Source organism: Gopherus evgoodei, chromosome 16 (genome assembly GCF_007399415.2).
Source record: "Gopherus evgoodei ecotype Sinaloan lineage chromosome 16, rGopEvg1_v1.p, whole genome shotgun sequence".
Lineage (NCBI taxonomy): Eukaryota > Metazoa > Chordata > Testudines > Testudinidae > Gopherus > Gopherus evgoodei.
In genome coordinates, this window is record NC_044337.1 from 22,536,257 (window position 1) to 22,562,903 (window position 26,647).

At 41.3% G+C, this 26,647-nt stretch overlaps 2 protein-coding genes across 4 annotated transcripts in view; one reads left to right on the forward strand and one right to left on the reverse strand.

Moving 5' to 3' along the window:
• RBM18 (RNA binding motif protein 18) lies at positions 1–18,322 on the reverse strand. Of its 2 annotated transcripts, XM_030535306.1 has the most exons (6): positions 18,234–18,322; positions 17,571–17,689; positions 9,321–9,447; positions 7,655–7,741; positions 4,226–4,311; positions 1–2,176 (listed from the first exon to the last, which is right to left on the reverse strand). In XM_030535306.1, exons 1-6 carry the CDS (start codon positions 18,234–18,236, stop codon positions 2,017–2,019), a joined length of 582 nt encoding a protein of 193 aa, XP_030391166.1. In that variant the 5' UTR covers positions 18,237–18,322; the 3' UTR covers positions 1–2,016. The 2 variants fall into 2 exon arrangements, with proteins under 2 accessions (XP_030391166.1, XP_030391167.1); XM_030535307.1 differs by lacking the exon at positions 18,234–18,322 and having other exon boundaries at positions 17,571–17,896.
• The window catches only part of MRRF (mitochondrial ribosome recycling factor), a 21,055-nt gene continuing 12,677 nt past the window's right edge, over positions 18,270–26,647 (forward strand). The window contains exons 1-4 of one of the 2 annotated variants that reach the window (XM_030535305.1): positions 18,270–18,355; positions 20,799–21,007; positions 21,796–21,951; positions 23,276–23,394. In XM_030535305.1, coding sequence (XP_030391165.1) covers positions 20,803–21,007; positions 21,796–21,951; positions 23,276–23,394 — 480 coding nt within the window. In that variant the 5' untranslated portion in view covers positions 18,270–18,355; positions 20,799–20,802. The other variant, XM_030535304.1, reaches the window with a different exon arrangement.

Sequence of the window (26,647 nt, forward strand, 5' to 3'; positions counted from 1 at the left end):
CAGAATTTAGACGTCTATTTATTCACAAAGAGCTGCAAGAGCCTCAGCAAATGATCGTATTTTAAATACAAATAAATATCACAGTAGCTTTCGAAAGGGAACACAACCGCATGCCTGATTCAAACGTAGCTATTTCTAAATTCATATTAAAAAGAGAATTGACCAGCTTGTTTTAAATAATGAGTCTAAATCCTCTGAGGACTGCAAATGTGAGACCATATCACATAAGTGTAAAAACCTAAAACAAAGACCCAGTCGGCAAAAATTTTTAGCAGACAGCATTGTCATTCATAGGGGTGTGACACCTAGAAGGAGGCTCACTTTGTTCAGATACCGGGTAACAAGTTAGAAATCAAACAATCGCTAAAGACCTACTTCTACACAATGATCCATTTCAGGCTTTGAAAACAGTGCATCTCTCATACAAGTGAGAAACTATGGACTAGATAGATAGTTCAGAGGCTTTAAGGACATTTTATGCAGAACTGTAATTATAAACTGCATTGTAAAATAGGTGAAGTTTTAAGCATACAAACCTTACTTAGTTTGCCATAAAAATGAGAAACATTTGGTCTAGAAACCCGGGCAGGTTAGAGATAATTATCTCTTGTTTGGAAATGTACTGGTTATCAGTCTGAGTAAACCATTCAGGCCTGACTGGCAAGGCAGAAAACTATATTACGGTTATAAGAACTTGCAGGGAGAGATTGGACACCGTGGCAAAATAGAAGTACATCTACCGTACCAGTGCATGAAGCTGTCTCCATCACAACTCCCACTTGTCATGCATATCCCACACTATATTGTGCACATAAAGAAATTAAACGTTTGCAGTTTTATGGATCTTTTCTCAGATCTTTCGGAGTTGCAGAGAATGTTTAGGGAACAGGATGCACTGTGTGCTGTTTTAAGTGAAATGCCAGTTCATTAGAGATAAATTAAACCCTTTCTAAAGCAAAGATAATCCCTACAATACAGTAGCACCGCTATGCCACAGATCCCTGTCACTCACATTTTCCTAACAGTCAGAACCAAGCGTCTTTGCTAACCAATCAAAAAAGGAATTAGCCTAGTTTGGGTGGATTCCTGAGGTAGTGTTTCTGACAGATCTCTGGGGCAGCAACATTACAGTGTCACTCTGTCACATCTGGTTTATGGAGAATAACTTCTTAGGGGGATTACATTTATGCATGCTAGATATGCGACTGTAAAAACTTTAAACAGCATTTTCACATCATAACATTTTACTGTTTTGCACATGAGATTTCCAGATACATATTTTAAGTGTTGCTATTTTAGAAGCACAGAGTAAAATTCAATTATGTATAATAAATTAATAATTCCAATGCACTGAGACACACACTTGGATTTCTACAACTGTTCTGAAATATTAACATTTAAAATCCTTTTGCTGTCCCATGGTTAGATCTGGCTTTAATTTAACAAATTGAGGTGCAAAACAGATTTGCTGCCTTGTGTAAAAATATTGGATGTATATTTGCTAAAAACACTGAAAAACCCATTTAAAGTTAATTGTATGGAAGATGAAAAGGACTTTTTACGGTAACTAGTGAATGTTTATCAAAACTCAGTGTTTTCCCTCTGCTTAAAAAATATTTAAACCAAGCGGAACACTTTCTATGTTTGAAGGAAAAAAAAAGGTACTTTCTTAAATTTAACACTCAGAATTAAAATGGAACATTCCTTTGTTTTGCTTTTCTGTCTGCCAACTGGCTAATGTTTCTGGTCTTACTAATGAAACCAAACTAGCAACATGGATTGTCTAAATGTTAGTCACAAGTTTTGGATGGAACCTTATTTTTTCTGGACAGCATTCAATTCTGTGCATACACTGAGTTATCAGAAAATTTAAAATGTTATAAAACACTGTAGCATATACAGTGAGACTGGGAAGGACAGTGCCAGCTGAGCACATTCTACAAAGTACAAAAGCACTGGAGGATTTCAGAGGTGTATAAAACAGTCTTTCTCGCTACCATTATCCATTCATAATCATCATCTTCTAAATTTCCAGGCAGTTCTGGAGTAAGGAGTAGTCCTTTTTTTATCAGGTGGTTTGAAGTAGGAATGAACTGGTGGTGCTGGATATTCCGCATCTGGATTCTCTGCCATCATTTTCAGCTTGGCTTCAATGGCTTTTATTTTTGCACTGACACTAGAAAGGAGAAAATAAAGTGCAAGAGATAAAGTCTAGTTTGTCTTTTACCAAAGACTGAACAATGTTCTCAAATAATTCAGTATCTCTTGCATTAGAATATTCAGATGTGTCAGGAGTAATTAGAAGGTAGCTAACGTTACCTTCAGAAAGGGGGTAAAAGTGATAACCAAGAATATACCAACATAAGGACTGATGTACAATTGCATTTTGAATGCTTTGCACGTTTTTGCTGGTGGGAGATCTAACCTGCACTACTGCAAACAAAATAAGGATCATCCCCCCCAGCAAAGAGAAGTTCTCATTTGCTTTGAACCAGGAAAGCATGCCTAAAGTCTTCTCACTACACGCAAGTAATGCTACTTTACAACTGGTCTGAGCACGTTGTGATACCACCCTGGAGTCAGCCTCATATAAAGCCACTGGAAGCTGCAGGGAAAAATGCAAACCAGGCACTTCCTTCAACCTCAGAATCAATGGAATTTTCCAGTCCCGGGTTCTAGCACAACTGTGCTGCCATTAATATGGCGAGACTGTTTTTCCAGCTTTGTCAGAGCTCTTTGCAAAGGAAGAAACAACTCCTCTGCCTCATCCCAAATTCCCAGAGCCCTCTGTCACCAGCACCCTCCTAGTAGGTAGGGTGAGGACAGCACCCACTTCAGCTCACATCAATGCAGCTCCTCAATCAGAACACTGGGTGTTTACTACAACTCCTAGGTTCAGCCAGTGAAAACAGTCCCAAGCGACGGTGACCAGCAGAAAATGGCTAGTACTAGTGCGAATTTCTATAAGGTGCAAATTTCGATAAAGTTCAGCCTAGTTTTCTTTACTTACTGGCAATTCAGTTATACCCAGTCCTAATCCCCATATAATGCTTCATTTATAGAGTGCAGAATAATTACACACATTTATATAAAACATTTAATTCAAGGGTCACAAAGTGCTTTAAAAATTCTAAATCTCACAGCTTCCCTGTGTAATAAGTAAACAGTAGTTTCAATTATATGGTTTCTCTTAGTGGACTATAGAGTGACCTCTTTTCTCACTTCTTTATATGGAGTCTTTCCTCTTGAATCTGCTCTTTTAGATCCAGTCTTTTGCAACCATGATTCAGAATTGTTATCTGATGAACAGAGCATAAAGTTATCTGCTAGTTTATTCCTTTGGAGATGTTTAACTTGTAAATCATCAAGGAAACATCTTAAGAGATCAGGCTAAATCAAAATTAAGTAAGGGAGCATCTAGGTGTATAGTTTTCCCACTAGTGTAACAAAGGGAAGTTCAATGGGATTAACTCTCTTTCCTGACTCTCATCACAAAAAACACGCACAAGTCTAAAAGGACAAGCTCTATATTGAGAAAGAAAGAGAGAGAGGTGGGGAGTTCAAAGATCCACAACAGCCCCTCCCAATACTTTCTGGCACTGAATGTGATGTGCAGTCCTCTACTCCTGCAGGTCTCTCTCACTGCATTTCTCTTCAAGACCAGGGCTCTATCATAACGAGAAGTGTTCAGTATTTTTCTAATCCACAATTTTTACTTTCATTTTGGAGATGACAGGGAAACTGGAACATGTTTTTCTCATCTAGAATGTTCTTCTAGAGCCATAAGTGAGAGAGGTTGGAACAGTTTCTAGGGCAGCTGAAATTGCAGTATTCAGAATATTGCATGGTGCACACTCTAATCAAACAGTGTTCCTACTGTGGCTACCAGGACCTGATAGAGACAAACGGCTATTACTGAAATACATCTGAAAGATGTGGGCATTGTTAGTTAGGTGTGGTTATGTGACTATGATGCATTACTTTTTTTTAAGTGCATTAGGGGTTTCATGCATCAACAGAGAGAAAAGTTAAGTGTCAAAATTGCTCTGCATCAGATCAGTTATTTTGCAGCCTGACCCACATTCAATAAGATACAGTAGTTATAGTAACTGTTTTAGTTAGGATCCAGAAAACAAAAACAGAAAAACAAAAAAACCCAATTATGGGCCCATTTCTGGGAGTTTTGCCCCTGATTTGGCCATATTTTAATTATGGAGGTTCCTACCTTAGGTTAGACTGGGTTGGCTCAGTGCTGGAAGACGGTTCAAGACTGATTGGAAGAATTTTTTCATTTTTATTATGATCATATCTCTGCGGGTGAGAAAAGAGACTTTTAGTAATGATATTGCTAAATGAACTTGAATTGAAGACAAAGGCTCAGAAACACCAGGTTTGCCAATGGACACACCTCCAGTCTGGATTAATCTCACTTTATATTCTGCTAGCAAGAGTCTGTACAATTTTTACCAAAAAGCCTTTAGGTTAAGCCACACAGTAAAATGTAATGGTCCTAATGAATGTATTTTTTTTATTTGAAAATGCTTCTGTTTGGTGTTCACATATAGCTAGGATGCTGTATGATTACCATGGGCACTTGATTTTGGATCATTAAGGCTTATCCTACCACCATTTAACATGCTTAGAGTTGCTTCTTATGAGCACGGTGTGTGATGGTGGGGAAATATTCGAAGTGCGGCATGTAACAAATAGAGCCATTGGCCCAAGGCAGGGGTTCCCAAACTTGGTTTGTGACTTGTTCAGGGTAAGCCCCTGGCAGGCTGCGAGACGCTTTGTTTACCTGAGCATCTGCAGGTACGGCTGTTTGCAGCTCCCAGCGGCCATGGTTCAGGGTTCAAGGCCAATGGGAGCTGTGGGAAGTGGCGCAGACCAGGTCACCGCTTCCTGGAGCTCCCATTGGCTGAGAATGGTGAACCGCGGCCCCTGGGAGCTGCGAGCGGCCGTACCTGCAGACACTCAGGTAAACAAAGCGTCTTGCAGCCCGCCAGGGGCTTAGCCTGAACCAATTTTGGGAACCCCTGGTCCAAGGTAAGTCTACTATAGGATACTAATAGATATGACCTTTGTAGAAGCACAGCGTAGAACCAGAAGGGAACAGAGAGCACTTGTTTCCTGTACAAATGCAGTCATACGGAATTCCGCTGTGGAAAAGTAATGCATTCAACAACAGTTCAGAACCAGCCCCCTTCAGCAAGAAGGCAGTTTGTGAGCCTCTCTTTTCTGACAGCAATGGACCTCCTGAAATATTTTCAGTGTGTTCTGCTTCCATGTTTCACTTGGCACAAATTCAGGTTTGTTTTTCTGTAGAACTGCTCAAAACAACAGCTTCTAGTAAGGTTTTTTTCTTTTTAAAGCCTTGGCTGTTCATCTTAAAACTATGTAGCATGGTGCTGGTATTGCCTAAAATAAACACTTGTCATAATAGGCAACAGCCTCCTGCAGTTAAATCTTTCCATTCAGAGAATTGCAAATGCTGTTGCAAACTGAACTAAGGTATTTTGCACATTATTTGTAATACTCCCACACTGTTTGTGCACTAGGCTTTTCTGCAGAATTCCTCTCCAAGCAAATATTTGCTGTACTGACAAATTCCATTTATGGTCTGACCATTTTTCATGTCTTCTGATAGTGGCCAATGCCAGGTGCTTCAGAGGGAATGAACAGAACATGGCAATTATTGAGAGATCCATCCCTTGTCATCCACTCCCAGCTTCTGGCAGTCAGAGGCTAGGCCATGGTTCTCATCCTGCAGCCCACTTGCGGCCCAGTCAGTTCAGAGCTGCGGCCCATGTGACATCCTCAGGACCATAAAGGTAGTATTGGATGTGGTAAGTAGGTTGAGAACTACTGGGCTAGAGACACCCAAAGCATGGGGTTACATCCCTGGCCATCTTGGCTAATAACCATTGATGGACCTATCCTTCATGAACTTATCTAATTCATTTTTGAACTCAGTTATACTTTTGGCCTTCACAACATCCCCTAACAAAGAGTTCCACAGGTTGGTTGCGCATTATGTGAAGTACTTCCTTCGGTTTGTTTTAACCAGTATTAATTTAATTGAGTAACCCCTGGCTCTGGTGTTATGTGAAGGGGTAAATAACACTTCTTGATTCACTTTCCCCAGACCACTCATGATTTTAATAGACATCTATCATATCCCCCCCTTAGTCATCTCTTTTCCAAGCTGAAAAGTCCCAGTCTTTTTAATCTCTCCTCATACCCTTCATCATTTTGTTATCCTTTTCTGTACCCTTTCCAATTCTAATACATCTTTTTTTTGAGATGGAGCAACCAGAACTGCATCCAGTATTCAAGGCGTGGGCATACCATGGATTTATATAGTGGCATTTACCATCTTCTTGTACAGAGGCGCTGACTTCCCCAATTCCTGGGGGAAGCTTGACCCCCATTCTGCCCCAGACCCTCCCCTAAATTCCCACTTGCTCTCTGCCCTGTTCTGCCCTTCCTCCCACCTCTTTCTGCCACTCCTCCCCCTCCACCCAGTGCTTCCTGAATGTTGCTGAACAGCTGATCAGTGGCAGGCAGGAGGTGCTGGGAGGGAGAAGAGGTGATCAGCGGGGCCGCCAGCAGAAGGGCTGGTGGGGGAAGGAGTTGATCCGCAGGGTGGCTGGTGGGTGCTGAGCACCCACTATTTTTTTTCCAGGGGTGCTCCAGCCCTGGAGCATCCACAGAATGGTTCCTAACATAGTTAGCTTTTTTGACTGCTGCTGCACATTGAGCAGATGTTTTCAGAGATCAACTATGACTCCAAGATCTCTTTCTTGAGTGATCTCGTTCAAGATCGCTTGCTAATTTAGATCCCATCATTTTGTATATATAGTAGGGATTATATTTTCCAATGTGCATTACTTTTCATTTATCAGCACAGATCAATCAAACTTTGCTGCAAAACCAACATGTGTCAAAATGAAAGCTAGAGCTGATTTGTTTTTTTAATAAGAAATGTATTGCTTTATAAATCAGAAATAAAAGAATCTACCACCTGCAGTGTTTTAGGAAGCAGAACAGAAAAACTAGGAAATGCAGAATCAGTAATATACCCTGTACAAAAAATAGTACTGGGGGAAGAAGTGATCTATATTCTCAGCTTCAGGACATAACACCACCATTAGCTGATCTCTTGAGGGTAAGTTATTATGGAGAGTCTAAGACCTTCTTCTAAAGTACCTGGTCAGAATTATAGGCAGGACGCTGGCTTTGATGGATCACTGGTGTATTCCTGAGTGCCAGTTCCCATGTTCCTAAATTTGACTGGGATTATATCAATATAATTGATAAAAATCTGATCCTTAATATTTAGCATGTACAACTGATTATGACAAAAGACAAGTAGTCTGCAGAGAACATTCACTACACAATTTCTAAAGGGTCAAAATATTTAAGGAATAAGATGGGAAGCAACATTTGTATAGCAGGTTACGAACAAAGTAAAAACTGAAAATCAGATCACACAAGAAGCTTACACAAGATCGGAATGCTGAAGTGAAATGTTAGAGTACAGAGAAGGACAATTATGCAACTCTCCCTGTTTTTGATCTAGCACAGAGAGAAGATTTTTGTTTCAAATTATGCATCCTCATAAGGCTGTTGAGGTCTGCAGTCAAAAACTTACCTTTACTTGTGCATGTGCCCATCGCACCACCAGCTTCTTGGAGAGGGCCAGCTTACCATTGAGACACTGGATTGCTTGTTCTGCTTCCTGCACCAGAAGACAGTTCAGAAAAGTAAGCTGGTTTATTTATTATCGAAGTCTGTCCAAGGACCTTTTCTTCCATGTACAAGACTGATTTACAGAGATGGCTGACTAACACCATACAAACAAACTATGCTACTGTTCAGTTAGTGTTTCTGGGAATCCCAAACACCCATGCAAGCTACAATGCCCTCATAAACCATTTCAGAGATTATTCACAAAGAAAATTTCTTTATTCAAATCAAAATAAAAGCATCACAGAAACGTCCAATGAACCAGATGTAAGGAACATTGGAACAGTGTTTCAAGGAGGTTTAAAATTGCTCTGTTTCCTATGGGAAACACCTGCAATTCACTATTTGTATTTCTCTCAGTATTGCTCGCCTAAACTATTGACTTTACACCTGGACTCTGTTCAATAACCAGTATTAGAAAGATCTGAGAATGAGACAAAGAGATAGAATATGAAGGTCAGCCACAGACCACACAATACAATCACAGATTTCCTGAATCCTTAATATTAACTGGCTGATCCAGACCAGGCCCTACTGGATCCTGCTATTTCTTCCTATTCAGCTTATTTGTTTGTAGCTGCCTCTGAAAAATGAGCTTCAAAAGGTTCAATTAAAGTAGGGGGGAAGACGATAGTCATTAGTATGTTGTTTACTTTAATTTTGAGTTAATTTCTTGCTCATTACTTTAAAAAGCATGAAAGTTAGAATTACAACAGCATCTTTCACTTATTCTGCTTCCCCAAAGTGCTTCTATGCAGTGATCCCGCTACTGTTAGCAACCTTCATTGCAGTATTATTTTCCTCAGTTCCTCCCTTCCATGCATCAGTGCTCCAATGTTACTTCCTGAGCCACAAGGGAGTGATATTGAGCTGTATGTTGTGGCTTTACCCCATCTCCTTATTGGCGATACAGCAACAAAGGAAGAAGGCTGCAGCAAACAAACACACTTTACTTGTGCACCTCCTCACAGCTACACCCAACGTTTGTGACTATGATACTACAGGTAACTCAAATTTCAACCCATGCTTTATAATGTAAGATAAACAGCACAGGGATCAGAAGGGAGTATTTCTTCCCCCACTCCCAACAGATGCACAGCATTACACAGGTGGAGAATTGTACGAGGGCAGGGTTTGGGTCTTCCTGAAGCATCAGGGGCTGGAAGAGTAAAATATAGGGAGGAAACAGCAGCAGTAGTCCTAGGTTTAGTATGCTACACAATCTGAAACTAAGAATTTATATGGGTTCTCAACAAGCGCCTTAGTATCCTATTAGACGGCCATCCAGTAAATCTAATGGCTTGCCCCCCATTAGTGTCAGTGTCAAAAATCTTTAACAAAACAGCCCCAGGGAGGCGGTGGCGGAACCATCACTGTTACTTCTAGGGACTGCACCATATGGGTGGGGTGGGTATGCAGAGGAGTTTATGTATCGCAAGGCACTTGGGCACTTCCTTTTTCCCTTCATTATTGTCTTCCATCTCATCTTTCTGTCAATGTAGTTAATTTAGGCAGTAAAGGTAATCAGCCAGTCACAAGGATCAAATGTTAAGAGAAAAAAGCCAACATACCTGCTTGGTTTCAAAATTCACAAAACAGTATCCTCTGGGCTGCCCCTCCAATGCACCTGACTTATGGAACAGAAAGTCAAATTGCTTTACTTTGCCAAATTTCTGAAGGAGTTTGAGGAGATGGTATCTGAAAAGAACACATACAACACAGACATTTATAGGCAACCTTGCACAGGAGGCTACAACAAGGACATTTAAAAAGCGTGAAGAAGTCACCACATATAATTCAGTGACTTAAATCCTGTCTCGTGTGTTCTCTTAAGAGTATGCACCCATTCTATATATTTGCCAACCAGTCTAGTATACAACATCCCTCTGATATTCACATCTCAGAAGCACCCAATGTCATTGGTGGCTGTTTTGTCAACTCACGGCACAAAAGCCTTAGAACTTAATCCACCCACAGCAGTGCCATCTGAAGGATTTGCAACCTGGACTAAGATGTGAGTCAGTCACATTTGCATGACACCAAAATGAGAGAATCAGCAACATACTGGAGGACAAAACTCCATAAAGTGACTGAGAAGCGACAGAAGACCAGATAGAAGGTGGTCAAATTTCGCTTTTATGTCAGCCCAATGAAACCTAGTGATATGTTTCTGGTTGAGGCATATAATCATTGACATGCGCTAACCGTTTAATTTCAACTATGGACATGAAGGTTACAGGCACGTTGAATTAACATTATCTTGTACTATTGTGTGTTTTGTTAAGCAAAAGTATAAAAACCAGCCATACAACTGCACATACAGCTAAGATTTTGCACTTGATTTGTCTGCTTTGCAGGCTAGTGCACTAGACACAAAATAAGGACTAATATTGTTGGTTGAGTTAAAGCTGTTTCTACAAGTTCTCTGAACTTATGTTGTTTCCTTCCACCACAGTCTCTGGATGATGGCAGCTGATTTGAGAAGAAAATAACTGGACCACACTTCACCTGGCTAGACTTCTTCCTCCATAATAGGAAATATTACCTAAGAGTTATAGCGGGGAACTGAATCAGGTCTCTTGGGAGCCAATGACAGGTCTAACAGTGACTTGCTGTACAGGATTAACAAGTCACCTGATCTCTCTGTGCCTATTTTCCACTATGTTAAATGAGAAGATTAGTTGTCTCTCTACCTCACACTTAATGTTTGCAAAACACTTGGAGATTCTTGAAGTAAAAAAAATAAAATAAAAACCAGCATATGCCCAAACTCAAATTCAGTGGTTGACCCACAACTGCCAGTGTGTCGAGGACCTTCAGCAAGACACATGAATCTCAAGAGCACACAGACATTTCCCCTAACTATAGTCCGTTTCAAACATCTTTTCAGACTACAGGTAAGAAAGTTCCAGGAATCTGAGTAAGCTTCCACGACTGGCCAAAGTGGACATGCAGGATGTGTGGTGTTAGAGCAGGGGTTCTCAAACTGAGGTTGTGACCCCCTGGGGGTCACAAAGTTATTACCTGGGGGGTTGCAAGTGGTCAGCCTCCACCCCCAAGCCCCACTTTGCCTCCAGCATTTATAATAGTGTTAAATAAAAAAAAAACGTGTTTTTAATTTATAAGGGGGTGTCGCACTTCTAGGTATGCTGTGTGAAAGGGGTCACCAGTACAAAAGTTTGACAAACACTGTTAGAGGGTGAAGGTGCAGCAAATCTTCAGGCCAGTGGTGGATGTGGAAGTTGTTTCAGACTGGATTAAGCAGATTTTAATTGATTGCACAGATGAAATACTGATGTGGTATTTCCTACACTATGTTCTTCCAAAAGACCTGTAAACATTCAATCACTGCTTAGGGGAATATGAACAAAGTAGACCTCAGAAAATATACTGAAAATGTCTAAGCAAAATTGGAGGAATTAACAAGATGCTGGCAAACCTCACCACTCCTTCCCTTCCTGTTGCATCCAAGGCTATCCAACCAACAAATCCAGACACAATTTAACATCTATTTCTAGGATGTGGACTCCTGAAGTGCTAAATTCCTCAAGATATGGAGACCATTCCTTGTTGAGTCCTCCAGACCTAGGAAACATTTTGAAATTCCAGGGCCTTTTGAAAACCATTTTCAGGTAATTAAGTAATGTTTTATTAGCTATTTTTAGGAGTATGAAAATAGAGCCCTGACCAAACTGTTCTTTCCCCAAATATTGTTTCAAAGTAGAAGGAAATAATGTTTCTGAGCATATTTTGTTCAGAAACAAAAACACCCCTAACTTATATAGCTGCCTTGCCAAAGGGAACAGAGTTTGTTTTTCTTGTGAGAACCCACACATCCAAATAGTGACTATTTATTTTTACTTTCTTGGCAGCAGAGTGGTAGTTTGTAACTGTCCTAAAAATACAATAATCTGGAAGATATCTCCAGCAGATTATATTTAGGTCACATTTGACACAAACACCCTTTATCATCAAGCCACAATTAGCCAAATTTCTACAAATGCTGGCTAAATCTATTCTGGATGAACTAACCAGAACTGCAGTCTTGTATGAGTAAAAAATGGCAGGCTCTGTAGATGCCTCTTAGCTATTGATACTTCTAGATCATTAATAATAATCAAAAGCTTAACCAACGGGGTTTACAAGTAAAATGAAATTTAGAAGTGAAGGAAGACCTGCCAAGGAAGTATGGCGTCTGAAAAAAAGTGCTCTGTTGTAAAAACTCCATGCCTGAAAACTTTCTTAGACCAACCACTTGGGCTACAAGGAGCTTTGAGCTAGTCACACAGATGTGGCCCCTCAGATTGCTCCAGCCAACCTCAATTTCCACTTCCTGTCATCTGATGTAAATGTGAGACAAACCAGCAGCTCTCCCATTTCCTTTTCCTTTGGCCTTCCTCCTGGCACCCTGAGCGCTATTCAAACACACTCAAGGCTTCCTCTGAACAATGCTATCCCAAGGATACTGAAAAGGTACCGGGCCACATGCTAAATCTATTATTACTGGGAATTTTCCCCCATAGGGAGCCAGTAAATGTCTGTAACAACAACTTATGTACACATTGTTTTCTAGGTAAAACTCATCAGGTTGGAATCTTAGACAAGTAGCTGCACAGTGGAGGAAGGAGAAAAACATACTCTAGAAGCTTACAAACAGAGCCATTCGATGGCCACTAAGAAAATGGAAGTCATACATGTGTAAGTGTAACAAAGAGTAACACTGTAAATACAGTATTTTCCTTTCCAAAATATTCTTCAAGTAATAACCTCAGAATGCTTTGCAGACAATAAGCCTCAACTGCTGTGAGGAAGGCAACTGTTACACCCATTTTACAGATGAGTAAACTAAAGCACAGCAAGGTTAAGTATCACATCACAGCAGGTTAGTAGTAGAGAGCAGAATCCAGATGTCTGAACACCCAGGACTTCACTCTAACTCCTAGAATAAAAGTTCCCAAACTGTGGTCTGTTAACAATGGGTGGTCTCCAGAGGACTTGCTGATAGTCACAGACAGACGTCTGGTCACATGACAGGGTGGAGAGGAAAAAAAAAAGAGGATTTTTTAAAAAAATAAGATTTGTTTTAAATTAAATACATTTTTCTTTTAAAAATAAACTAATTTAAAATTAATGTTGAAGTTATGACAGGCTGTATTAAAGGCCTACATTTACTATAATCAATTAAAATTATTTTAAAAAAATGTTCAAGCAGTACATTTGTTGCCAAAGTTTAAAGAAAGTCAAATCACTGAACTGCTGGAAGTCACTGGCTAAGCACCTACAACCAGAGTTTGTTGAAGTGCTAAACTTGCTTTTGACAGCAGTATACTCTTCTGCAGGTGCAGAATATTTGTTTAATTTCAGTTTATTTTACTAGTTCACTTCAGTAACTAGGCCATTTAAAAGTTGAGAAACTGATCGTGAGCTGAAAAAGAAGGAAAGCTGGTTTTCGTCTTCCATTCTATGAATAAAAATGAGGTGAGAGGATGAGAGCTACTAGTTCTAACGTCTAGACTTGGTGACTAGAAACAATCAGTTCAGTTAATTAATTACAGATACTTCCTTTGCTTAATAAATCCGAGAGTTTTTAAAACAAAACATGTCGATGAATTTTTTTCTTATGTATGCATTAAAACTGAGATAGTTTTAACTAAAAAATATTTTTAAATGCTCTTTTTGTTCATTTGAACCGAATTCCAATTTTCATCCAAATATAGCTTGATACAAATTATAAGTAAACAAATCATACTCTAGTAAATAAAAAATATGTCATTCTCCATTTTTTAACAAAAGTTGTGGAGAATTCAGAATCTGAATAAATGCATGTGAAAATATATAATTGCTTAAATAAATGTGGATAGTTATAGTGTATCCTCCTGGTTAGCAAACAGAATAATCAAATTTGGCATAAAGACTACATTTAACTGCAAGTCAACATGATTTAATGGTTACCAACCAGTGAGAATCAACCTCTCTTTAGGAACACTCAACCCACTCTACCACATGATGCTGGTTTACCCTCTTTCCAGCTGCTACGCTGCATTGGACACTTTCCTAATACTATTTTTCCATGTAAACAATTACTGTAGTTGCCACTGAGATATTATGAAGGAGAGGTTGTGCAAGCATGACTGGGAGAGGATATGTCCATGGGAATCTCACAATTAAGATGCAGTACAGACTATGAAAAAAAGAGAAATTCTGTGTGAGTCTCCCGATAGAATTATGGCCATGGTATTTGCCATGCAATTCATTTTTGCATGGGCAATAGTCTCCTGATCACTACATACTGGTGATTAGTAATCTGTGGGAAGCAACATTCCCTATGCTTAATTTACAACTTTTTAATATTCATAATTGTACTGAGATTTGTGCTCAAACGTGCACATTTTCTACTGTCTTTACAGGACCCAATTTGTGGCTATGGGTTGCTCTTTAAAGGGCTTCATGACTGTACGAACTCAGTGTTGGGACTTCCATTTAAATAAATAAATTTAAACCCAGTTCTTGAAGGAATAACACCAGCTATTGGCATCAAGATGGTTTTACTCAATTATAAAAAGATGCAACATACAAATTCCAGTGGGCAATTCTCAGAAAAAATAGGGATCGGCTGCAAACAAGGACTGACATTTAGTTTTGACATGTACTTGTCCTCCTGATTAATAAGCACAACTAGAATCCTATAAAGGGCAAGTAAAAGCACAAGTCAGACTCTGAAGTGATCAAGAAAAGGCAGGAGACAAGAGATCTTTTCTTATATTTAAAATTTTACAGAAGTGACATGAAAGATTCAGCTTCTTTACTCAGCACTGATAGTTCAAAGTGAAAAGGGCGCTGCAGAGAAGTAAACAAAGTTTGTTTAAGCCCTGTAACTGACTTTATCTTCTGCTGAAATGATTTTTAACTGTACAGTATTACTCAGCAAAAGACTAGCAATCCCTGTGTTTCCTACTGCAACAGTACCCTGGGTTACAGGAGGAACTACAGTACTTTTCTTCTTTCACTGTTAGTAAAAATAGAATATTCCCACAAAACTGTGACTCAGACCTTTGTTATGCTAACACTAGAATATCCATAGGTCTTAAACCAGAATTACAAAAAACTTTAAATAAATACAATTCATTTAAAAACAGATACTGCCAATAATGTGCAATTTTTTTTAGTGACTATTTTAGTGCTGAGAAAAAAACCCTCAGCACAGGTACAGAATGAGAAGCAGCTGTGCAAGAATCACCCACAACTACTCACCAATATGTTTCAATTCTGTTACAGGAGGACTGCCTCCGAGGGTGAAAGTGGAATTCAGCCCTCTGCCTCAGCTGAGACTACCAACAAGTGGACCAATTAATGCAAAAGTAACAGTGCTTTTTTTTTTTTAAATGAACATCTGATCACCAGAAGGAAGTGGTCTGAGACACACCAAACTAATTTCACACAGGTCACCTAAGAGCTGCCAGATGTAACAATGTTCAGCCATTATTGATCTGGGCTGGATCTGAAGCGATGATCTACAGTAAGAGGCTCTAACAAAAGGTCTTAAAACAAGATGTAAGAACATCGCAGGAAGGAATGCCAGAGGAAGTTATACAGCCAATCTATTTAACAAGCATATTATACTCCTTCCCTCACACTGACCCTGCATCCTGAATCCCCAAGGACTTCACAAGCAAATATTTCCAAGGGGCCGCATATCTAATCATGTCATCTTGTGCAATTATTGAATGCAGACAAACCAAAGAAATACAAATGTGGGGCAAAAAATGGTAAATAATGCAAAAGAGGTGGCAGTAGCCCAGAGCTGAACTACTGAAGAGGACATTACATTAATGATGGACTCCACTTAGAGACAAGATTAGAACACTGCTCCCTTAAAAGGAACTGCACTTAGAACAAAAATGTAGCACTTGCAAAAACATAAGGAGCAAAACAAAAATTGGTTCCATGACTGAGACACACAAAATAGTCTAGGAAAAAAAACCCTATTATCCTGAAGTGTGTAAACCCTTGATTGTTCTATAAAAACTCCTAAGATGTTTAGTGTACCAGGCAACTAGCATCTAATATTTTTACAGCAATCCACCTACCTCCCTGAGATTTTAACTGTACACTTCAAATGCTCAGATTTGTTACCACAACATTTAATTTGCATTTAATCATTCCAAGGCCAGAGAAATGTGATACTTACACATTTATTATAGACAGAAAATCTTAAGAGATTAGCGTCATGTTATATTCTGTATAGCAGCTGTTCAGTTACTACGTTAGTTAATTCCCTGTTTAGTCCACATCAAGGACAAGATAGCAAAATAACCACATGGATCTTCCTGCAAAGTGTCCCAACAAGCCTAAAGTTCCTGAACACATTTTTAGAAAAATAAAAGGATTCTTTTCATCTTCAGATTTCCCGTCTTGAAGTGGCTCTGGGAAACTTCACATCAAATGCACTAGCAGTGTAGCTACATGAACTCTCTCACAGCACAACTGAGCAGCAGTCAGGGCCGAGAACTCCAAAAGTCAACACATTAAGACTTGAAATGCCCCCAGCATCAGTTATCAGCGCTGTGATTTGTGGAAGTTAAAGCAGCTCAGACTTACTCCGTTATCTTCGGATCCAAGTTCCCAATCCAATTGGGCAGGAGCTGTACTCTATATCTGCTGTCCATCTCTGGAGTCCTTTCTTACTATTTCACACCTCTCTCTAGGAGGTACTGAATCATGGTGGTACCCAAGTATTATTCTGGCACCCAGTGTGACCCAAATGAAAACAAGTCAGCAATTCAGGCTAAGCACATTGTTGTTCTAACTAAATGGTTTTCAACCTGGGGTCTGCAGACCATGACTATGATTTCCAAAGGGGGGCCACATCTTCACTTGAAACTTTTTAGGGGTCCGCAAATAAAAAAGGTTGAAAACTATTGCTTTAACTCATTAATATTATCTTCTAGATCACTTATGTTATCAAATCATAAAACAGAGAAGGGGGCTTTTACACTATTTAAGATACCATCTTGATGGGATGTCAAATGTCAACTCTTTAGTATCCTCCTCTCTCATAAAAGGGCCAGGATGACTCATCCACTGTACATTTGTAAATCTTCAATGTTGTTTTCAGACATCACAGTTACTTATTTCAATGTCACTTGGGACTAATTTTAACACTTCAGTATACAGTGGATAGTGCTGGGTAAAAACAATTGGGAGTCAGATTGATACCCGGCAGCCCTTTCACTGGATGGTCTGTCTCTGATTTGCATTAGTCACTAGATACTACCCAGCACTCTTGGTTTACCGCATCCCAAGGGAAGCAAAATGAGCACTTGTTTGGAGGCAATTAAATTAGGACTGGGCAAAGCATAAAAAACTGCCAAACTCTGATGGCAAGAAAAGTCTGACTTCATACGTTAGGTGCTTTAGAGCTGTTTTTTAAAGTATCCTTAAGCAGGTCTGCAGCAGCTGGAAACTTCTAATCTAACTTTTACCAGTATGGTGGGAATAGAGGAAAAAATCAAGAGTCAGGAAACAGGCAATGTTTTAAGCACAGTATATTAACCTCTTTATCCCCAAACTCTTTGCCAAGGTACCACACAAGGCTCTTAAGGATTAACAGCTCCTAAATATTCCAGATATCTCCAAAAATCATTAATCTGCCATACATTATTGAATGCTGCTGATTTTAATGGATAGCAGAGGCACAGGTGCTGTGGAGGAGCAGCAGTCAGGGCCGAGAACTCCAAAAGTCAACACATTAAGACTTGAAATGCCCCCAGCATCAGTTATCAGCGCTGTGATTTGTGGAAGTTAAAGCAGCTCAGACTTACTCCGTTATCTTCGGATCCAAGTTCCCAATCCACAGCCGATGGCCCTCCTGCAGAGAGCCCTCGGAGAGGATGGACGCATTCTCCAAAGGCAGGGTTTTGATTTCCGCCGCCATCAATCTCTGAGGCACATGAGAAATGAGACAGCCTGGGGGGCAGAGCCGCCGCTTCCCTCCCACCTTCCCCTGGGCCGGGGGGGGGGGGGTGTCAGTGACACAGGACACGTGGCGGGGGCTGTTTACTGAAGGGGTGGTACAGAAACCGGGGGGGGTCTGGGGAGAAAGGGGCCCTGGGCAGGGGACAGTGACAGGGTTTGCGGGAGGGTCCGGAGGCCGGGGGGGGCAGGAGGCTGGGGGGGGCAGCAGGGGGCAGGCGGGACGAGGCCGGGGGCCGTTGCCATGGCCAGGCCGGGGGTGACACGGGCAGGAGTGGAGTGGGCCGGGCCGGGGTCACAGGGCAGGGGCTGAGAGGCCGGGCCGGGGTCACAGGGGAGGGGCGGGGCTGAGGAGAGGCCGGACCGGGCCGGGGTCACAGGGGAGGGGCTGAGAGGCCGGGCCGGGGTCACAGGGCAGGGCCGGGGCGGGGCTGAGAGGCCGGGCCGGGCCGGGGTCACAGGGGAGGGGCTGAGAGGAGAGGCCAGGCCGGGCCGGGCCGCACCGCACTCACCATGGGTCCGGCACTCCGGACCGGCGCAGCCAGTGGCGGCGGCCTCCACTCCCCTAGGCCCCGCCCCCTCCCCTACTGTGGTGACACGCCACGCAAACGTCTGACGCAAGGACGTGTCGCAGGTGGGTGACGTTGACGCAGCGTGCGGGGCGCCCCTTCGCGGGGCTGAACGGCGAGTGGGAGCGCGGGGCCCAACTACGGGAACCGGGAGACCGAGCGACGGCAACCAGAGCAGTGGGCGGGGCTTAAGGTCCGGGGCGGGGCTGAGCGAGCTTGGGGGCGGGACTGTGTTGGCAGCTTGAGCGCAGGGCACCTGGGGGCGGGGCTCGGGAGCAGTGGGTGGAGCTCTGGGACAGAGCTCCGGAGTAGGGGGTGGGGCTAGGGGTAAGGGGCGGGGCTTGCATTATGGGGCAGAGCTCGGGTAGGAGGGGGCGGGGCTTGGGGCAGGGGAGGAGCTCCCGAGGCCAGGTGCCCTCTTGGTCTGTTTCTGACGTAGGGCTTCATAAGGGGTGTGTAAGGGCCATGGAGGTCGGGGAGCCTGTTGTGCTTGAGGTGATGGCTGTAAACCCAGTCCCTGGCAGCTGGTAAAGATCCCATGGCATCGATACCACTGTGTGAACTCCTCCCCAGAGCCCAAAACAGGACACTATCTTCTGCCTCCCTAATTTCCTACGGCTGTTTTTACCTGGGTGTGGTATTCCTCACTTCCTGTCCCAAACTGCAGGGCAGCACTGCTGTGTGGTTATTAACCTGCCACCATATCCTACGCTGTCTTTCCGTCTTCAGTGTTGCCAGTTCTCACAATTGTTCGGTCTTGCATAGGTGTTATTTTTACATAAGTCTCAGCTGCTGGATTCATGTGAATACAGGAGAATACCAGCTGTCACTTAATTTTTTGTAAAATGTTCGTGGCCCTCCCGGTTGCAGACAAATGCTTGAAAATGTGACCTGAGTGTACCCTAGAGGTTCAAAAGCAAGGCAGCAAATAAGAACCCCTCCCCCACATTTATTATTTATTAAAAAGAATTAAGTTAATCTCATAATATTCAAATGCATGGAGTTGGCAGTAGTGTATTATTATTCACTTGTTTTGTGGGAGCATTTCGGAAGCTCAGACAAACGATCCCTGTCGTATTGTGTGCTGTAAAGACAAGACAATAAGTAACAGAGAAAACAGTCCCACTCCCAGATAACTTAGAATCCAAATGTCACAAAGGATGCAGAAGTTGGACAAAACAAAAGAAACATAAAAACAGCCATAGTGGGTCAGACCAATGGTCCAGGTAGCCCAGTAGCCTGCCTCTGACAGTGGCCAATGCCAGAGCTTCAGGGAGAGTATACAGAACAGGGCAATTATAGAGTGATCCACTCTGTTTCCAGCAGTCAGAGGTTTAGTGTTGCCCTGAGCATGGCTTTGCGTCACTGACCAGCGTGGGTAATAGCCATTGATGAACCTACCCTCCATGCATCTGACGAAGTGGGTATTCACCCACGAAAGCTCATGCTCCAAAACGTCTGTTAGTCTATAAGGTGCCACAGGATTCTTTGCTGCTTTTACAGATCCAGACTAACACGGCTACCCCTCTGATACTTGACACTACCCTCCATGATTTATCTAATTGTTTTTTAACCCCAGTTACACATTTGGCTTTCACAACATCCCCTGGCAATGAGTTCCACAAGTTGGCTGTGTGTTATGTGAAGTAGTACTTCCTTTTGTTTGTTTTAAACCTGCCTAATATAAGGGGTGTGGGTGAGTGGGAGGATGAGGTAACAAAAGCAGTTTAATGCTTGCCATTTGTCTTAAGCAGGGCCAGATGGTCATGATTTGTACACTTTACAGCAGAGGTAGGGTTTAATTAAGGATTTTTAAAAGGCTAAGGAGGCAGCTTATAAGGCCTACATTACCTGAGTATCTGAGCATCTCAGAGGTGGCTGCATTTCAGTGGTGGGTGAAATGATTCCTGCATGTAGCAATAGGGGTGAATAAGATACCACTGACTGTCATGTTGAACAATATTGTTTCTTTGCTCCACCATCTGTCTACATCCACCTGTTGTCTGGTCTTATATTTAGATTGTAAACTCTTTGGGGCAGGGTCTTGTTCTGTTTAGACAGTGCCTAGCACAATAGGGTCCTGGCCTAAGTGCTACTGCCATACAAATAATAAATAGTCATTATTTTAAAAACAGGAAGGAGACTGAGGGATTCTAGTCTCAAATTTTGTGCCCCTGAATTTTGTGTTTAAATCTGTATTCAACTGACATATAAATAGAGCATCTTGTCAAAAATGTGGTTTCATACATGTGTTTAGTGTTTCTTTCTTAACGCAGCCGCCACACCTCCTTGGCAGATGTCAATATTAATGCTATCCGAATATATTGGATCCAGTCATCCTGCCATTGAAATCAGCAGCAAAACCGACTTGATTTATTAGGACCAGAAGCAGGCCTGTTGTCCTCTGATCTTTATCATGGACTGACAGTTTGATACTAAACTTGAAACCATTTTTACATGATGATTGTAGAAGATTGTTCTTGTATCATCTATTTCTCCCTTTGCCAGGTGAATGAAAGAGAAGTTGTATGCCATGGCCATGGCATTAAGATGTCTGCGTCAGCTACCTCCCCTGCTTCATAATTCTTCCTCAGGACTAGTAAGGCCACCCCTACAAGTACCTTTGAGGCATACAGGCTTGATGCTGAATGGCTGCAGGCAGTGTGTGGTCCACCAGACAATGCTGACCAGACATCTAGCTACCAAGAAAGCCAAAGGTAAGAAAGAAGCCTCTTTACTAGAATTTGCAACTTCTAATTATGTATCCTCTTCCACCTCTTTTTCTCTGGGAAGTACCTTTATTTTGGTGACCAGAACATTTTATTTTCTTCAAAACTCTCTAATCTTTTAGGCCTTGCGCAGCTGAAATTTAATTTTAAAATGGTCACTTAGCACTCTTGTTGCTGGCAAGGGGACTATTTGCATGAGTAAGGCCATTAATCCCTGATCCTCACAGGAATCCCGCAAGAGTTCACACCTGTAGAGATCTTTGCAGGATCAGGTCATTAATTAGCAATCTTCATGTTCCACATTGGAATTAGTGTTACAAAACACACGGAGCATGATGTGCAAATACATTTTGGATCACAGGCTCATCATTTACCATCTTAAAAATATATTTCAATTTATGCTAAACTCCAGTTACTAATCTGAAAGTAGTTGCAATGGCACCTTTTTCTTTTCTAATGTGAAAGCAGCAAGGAGCCCTGTGGCACCTTATAGACCAACAGACGTATTGGAACATGAGCTTTCGTGGGTGAATACCCACTTCGTCAGATGCATGTAGTGGAAATCAGTTATATGCATCCCACGAAGTGGGTATTCACCCACGAAAGCTCATGTTCCAATACGTCTGTTGGTCTATAAGGTGCCACAGGGCTCCTTGCTGCTCTTACAGATCCAGACTAACACGGCTACCCCTCTGATACTTTTCTAATGTGATTACTCAGTAAAAGACCATGGTATTGTCAGTGGTACAGAAATTAATTGTGTGTTCAATTTTCAGCTAAGGGGAAAGGGCAGCCCCAGGCCAGAGTGAATATCAATGCTGCCTTAGTTGAAGATATTATCAGTCTAGGGGAGGTAAATGGTGAAATGCAGGCAGTGGTAGAAGCCCTTAAGGAAGAATTTGGGAAAAATCTCACTATAAGAACTTCACCAGGTCAGTAACTTGCTTGTATAATTCTTTACTGTCTATAAATAAATCCACTGAGCCTTTCCAGCCCAGACCTGTGTCTTTCATTTTCTGCAAATTGATTTTCTTTTTATTGAGTTACTCACTGGGCACCCAATTACTGCAACCTTGAGATCCCCAACTAAAGACTTTCTTCACCCTGAGCTTGACCAGGAAGAATCCATTTTTGTTAATAACTTCCTGAAAATGGCTTTTGTAAGTGGGCGATGTCAAAAATGTCTAACTGAACTGTTTGCAGATGTGATGAAGAAGCAAGTTGTCAGCTAATGGTGCAGTAGGGCAGGAAAAATCCAATTGCCATTAAATTAGCCTTTTGGAAATTGCCATCAGGCTGGTGTCTGGCATATGCAGACTTCTGCAATGCATATTTGTGGTTAGTGACCTTTACAAACCCTATTCACTTAGTGAATTTTGTGTTCATAAAGAAACGCGAATATATTTGACCAAGCTACAGTTACTCTAGCACACTGAATACACACATTTGTAACATGTATCCAGTTTCAGGGAGAAAACTTAACATTAAACAATGGCCAAATACGGATCATTCACCACCCCTAACTCAGTCTCTAATGGAGTTAGAATGTGCAGCTCAATTGCTTAACTATTTATTTTAACCTCAGGTTTGTTGTTTGTTTTTTTTTAAATCATACTGATAAAGTGCCCTGTCTCCCTTGTGCTTTCTGGCCTGTTAACATTTTGCAGCAGAAACTACAAAGCAGATTAAGGGGATCTTAGAGTGAAATAAAATACTTTAAATTAAATATTCCTGCACTTCGTAAAGAATCTGGGGGCATAGAGGAACACCGCGAGCTTAAAAATCATTTAAATCTCCTTTACTTGTGTATGTTACAGCCTCAGCCCGTCAGGCTGCTCTGAAGATTAGTGAAGTATCTTCATTTTATTGGGGATTTAATTATGCAAATTACATGACAAAAAACCCAACAGGCCAATCAGAGCATGGCTTTGTTTTTATTCATTCGTTGTTTACCTTTTTCATTCTGGCAATGAAAATGAACTGCTGAATTTCACTTTCTGGTTTTCATGCATCAGCACAATCCAGTGAAGTTTGGATTGCAAGGATGTATAAATACAAATAGGACTGCTTGTTCTGCAAGGGAAGAACAGACCTATTTTAAAAATATATTGTCTTGTCTTCTAATGTCTGTATGCATAATATGAAGAAGTAGGAGTATGAATGCATATTGTAATTGCAGTGCTGTTCAGGTTTTTTTTTAACATAAAAGTGCTGTGTAATATTGACATGCTATTGTTATTTTGGTTTATTTTTAAGGCGCTCTTGATCATATAACTGTGACAACAAAAGATGGAAAGTTTCCATTAAACCAGCTTGGACAAATCTCACTGAAATCTCCTCAGCTCATTATAGTAAATATGGCTAGTTTTCCAGAGGTACGTGGACATGATTGAAGGGATATGAAGATCCAAATGGAAGGAAAAGGGAACTGAGCAGCTCAGAGGCATAAGCTTTTTATCTCCTTTCAAAACCAAAAGGAGTATAATTACTGTAGGAATAATAGGATGAAACTGAGCAAAGGAAAATTTCGACTGATGGGGCAAATTCCACTCCAGTAGAATTAGCATAATTCTTATTGACTTCATTCTGCATCAACGTCACTTCCTTATCTGACAGTAACAGAACTAAATGTTTCACTACTGAATGTATGTGTTGACTTTCCTGTGCTGTCCTGTGTTTAGAGTACCTCACCTTTGAAGCAGCAATGGAATGTTGTCATTGCTACATGATGCTTAGATTGAATTTGGCACAGTATCGGGAAAAATTCCTGAGAGAGCTCTTTTAGCCTTATGGAATAGTCTCCTATCACTTGAGTCATTTAAAACTGGCCTGAATAAAGCTAGAGATAATATAATATAGAGGAAAATTCTGCTTTGCCATGGCCTAAAAGGTCTTTCCCTTTCCAGTATCTGTGTCACATACAGCACTCTTTGCACACATACAAACCTCCCATTGACTCAGGAATTATGCATACAGTAAGAATACTAGATCTGTTCTGCTATTTATGCCAGCCCAGCTCCTGATGAAGACAAGTCTATATCATGAAACCATTACATGGTGGTAGAGGACTGAAACACCCATGAAAGTTATTTGTCTTTCACTTGTGTCGATGGCAGCCTCTGAAAGTCTGTGGCAAAAGTAGCATATCCACTTCTGAATAGATTGTGCCACTCCTGTATTGAAGCAAAGTTGGGCATTTAATTTCCACCATTATCAGTCCCACAGAGAGGGCTTTTGCTCAGAATAGTGACTGTAAGGTGGGTGCATAACTGGCTGGATAACCGTACTCAGAGAGTAGTTATTAATGGCTCCCAATCCTGCTGGAAAGGTATAACAAGTGGGGTTCCGCAGGGGTCTGTTTTGGGACCGGCTCTGTTCAATATCTTCATCAACAACTTAGATGTTGGCATAGTACGCTTATTAAGTTTGCAGACTATACCAAACTGGGAGGGATTGCAACTGCTTTGGAGGACAGGGTCAAAATTCAAAATGATCTGGACAAATTGGAGAAATGGTCTGAGGTAAACAGGATGAAGTTCAATAAAGATAAATGCAAAGTGCTCCACTTAGGAAGGTACAATCAGTTTCACACATACAGAATGGGAGGAGACTGTCTAGGAAGGAGTATGGCAGAAAGAGATCTAGGGGTCATAGTAGACCACAAGCTAAATATGAGTCAACAGTGTGATACTGTTGCAAAAAAAGCAAACATGATTCTGGGATGCATTAACAGGTGTGTTGTAAACAAGACACGAGAAGTCATTCTTCCGCTTTACTCTGCGCTGGTTAGGCCTCAACTGGAGTATTGTGTCCAGTTCTGGGCACCACATTTCAAGAAAGATGTGGAGAAATTGGAGAGGGTCCAGAGAAGAGCAACAAGAATGATTACAGGTCTTGAGAACATGACCTATGAAGGAAGGCTGAAAGAATTGGGTTTGTTTAGTTTGGAAAAGAGAAGACTGAGAGGGGACATGATAGCAGTTTTCAGGTATCTAAAAGGGTGTCATCAGGAGGAGGGAGAAAACTTGTTCACCTTAGCCTCCAATGATAGAACAAGAAGCAATGGGCTTAAACTGCAGCAAGGGAGATTTAGGTTGGACATTAGGAAAAAGTTCCTAACTGTCAGGGTAGTTAAACACTGGAATAGATTGCCTAGGGAAGTTGTGGAATCTCCATCTCTGGAGATATTTAAGAGTAGGTTAGATAAATGTCTATTAGGGATGGTCTAGACAGTATTTGGTCCTGCCATGAGGGCAGGGGACTGGACTCGATGACCTCTCGAGGTCCCTTCCAGTCCTAGAGTCTATGAGTCTCTGAGTCTATAAAGTGTCTCATTGGGCTCTATAGATCCTAGTTAGTATGATCGGGCACAGGGTCAGCCATTGCCCCAGCTTTAGAACTGGAAGTTTGCCAACATTTATCCATCTTTATTTTTCAAAGGTTTCTCCCAATTAATTAAGCCAGCAAAATCTCCAAGGAGGTTGTTACAGGGCACTTGATGCCACAGGGCTTCTTAAAACATATCCAATGCATGATCATTTTCAAGAACTATGGGTCCAATCCTGTGAACTGTTCAGATCTAGGTCCCAACTGGAGCTGAACCCCTAAAGTATACAGGTGAGAAGGTTTGAATAAGTCATTGTGGGACTCAGCCCTTCTGCAGTGAGGAAGTGAGAATGGCTTTGAACCAAATGCCTAGAAATGGAATATTGTTCTCTGTATTATCGCCCCAAATCTAGTTATTTCCCAAACCAGGTACCACTCAACTCTTGAATGCCAGCTATACACTTCTCTAGCTGAGGTTGTTATGTTATCTGTTTGATGGAAATAACCTGGAGCTACTGCTTGGATGTAGGAGGATGGGGTAATGCCTAGATAACTTCATGCACTATTGACCTGGATGTGTTGTTTACAGCATCTGTCTGGTGCTTGCATTGTATCAAACAAAGAATAAACATTATGTCAAAAGAGCATGTGAGAGAAAAGCACAGTGGAAATGGACCTCCTGGGCCAAACCCTGTTTGCCTTAGTCATGTGCAAGGTTTAGAAAAAACAGATGTTTTGTGAGGTTGTTTTTTTTTTTTCTAACAGGAATAGTTCATTTGCTGGAACGGAGTGGGGGTAATGTTGTATTTTTCCCTTTCCTCTGTCTCAGCCAATGTATATGTTAAACAATATTGCTTTAACTGAGCATTTCCTTCCCATAACCCAGACACTGGTTTATAACATCACATGTTTATGGCTTTAAAATGCTGAGCTAATCTACTAGAGGTTTTCTCTGTTCTCAACGTCTTTATCATTTCTTAATTTTTAAATCCACTTAAATGCTAGCAGTTGTGTTTGACACCAAGTTGACATGATGCTCGTTTGCCTGCAAATGCAGCACAGTTTCAAGGAGCGCCTTGATTGATAAATGGTGCATACTATAACTACAATCTAGTGGTGTAGCCTGCAGCTAAAGTTAATAATAGGAAAAGAGGAACAGAAACAGCAGCACTATTTTAAGAAAATTTAATACTGTTAGAAAAAAAAATCAAGGCTTCTGTTATTGCCCATGTTAAAGAATGAAATAAATTGACAGGGCATGATGGAAGTTTGCTATCAAAGTGTCTGATAAAATGACATTTT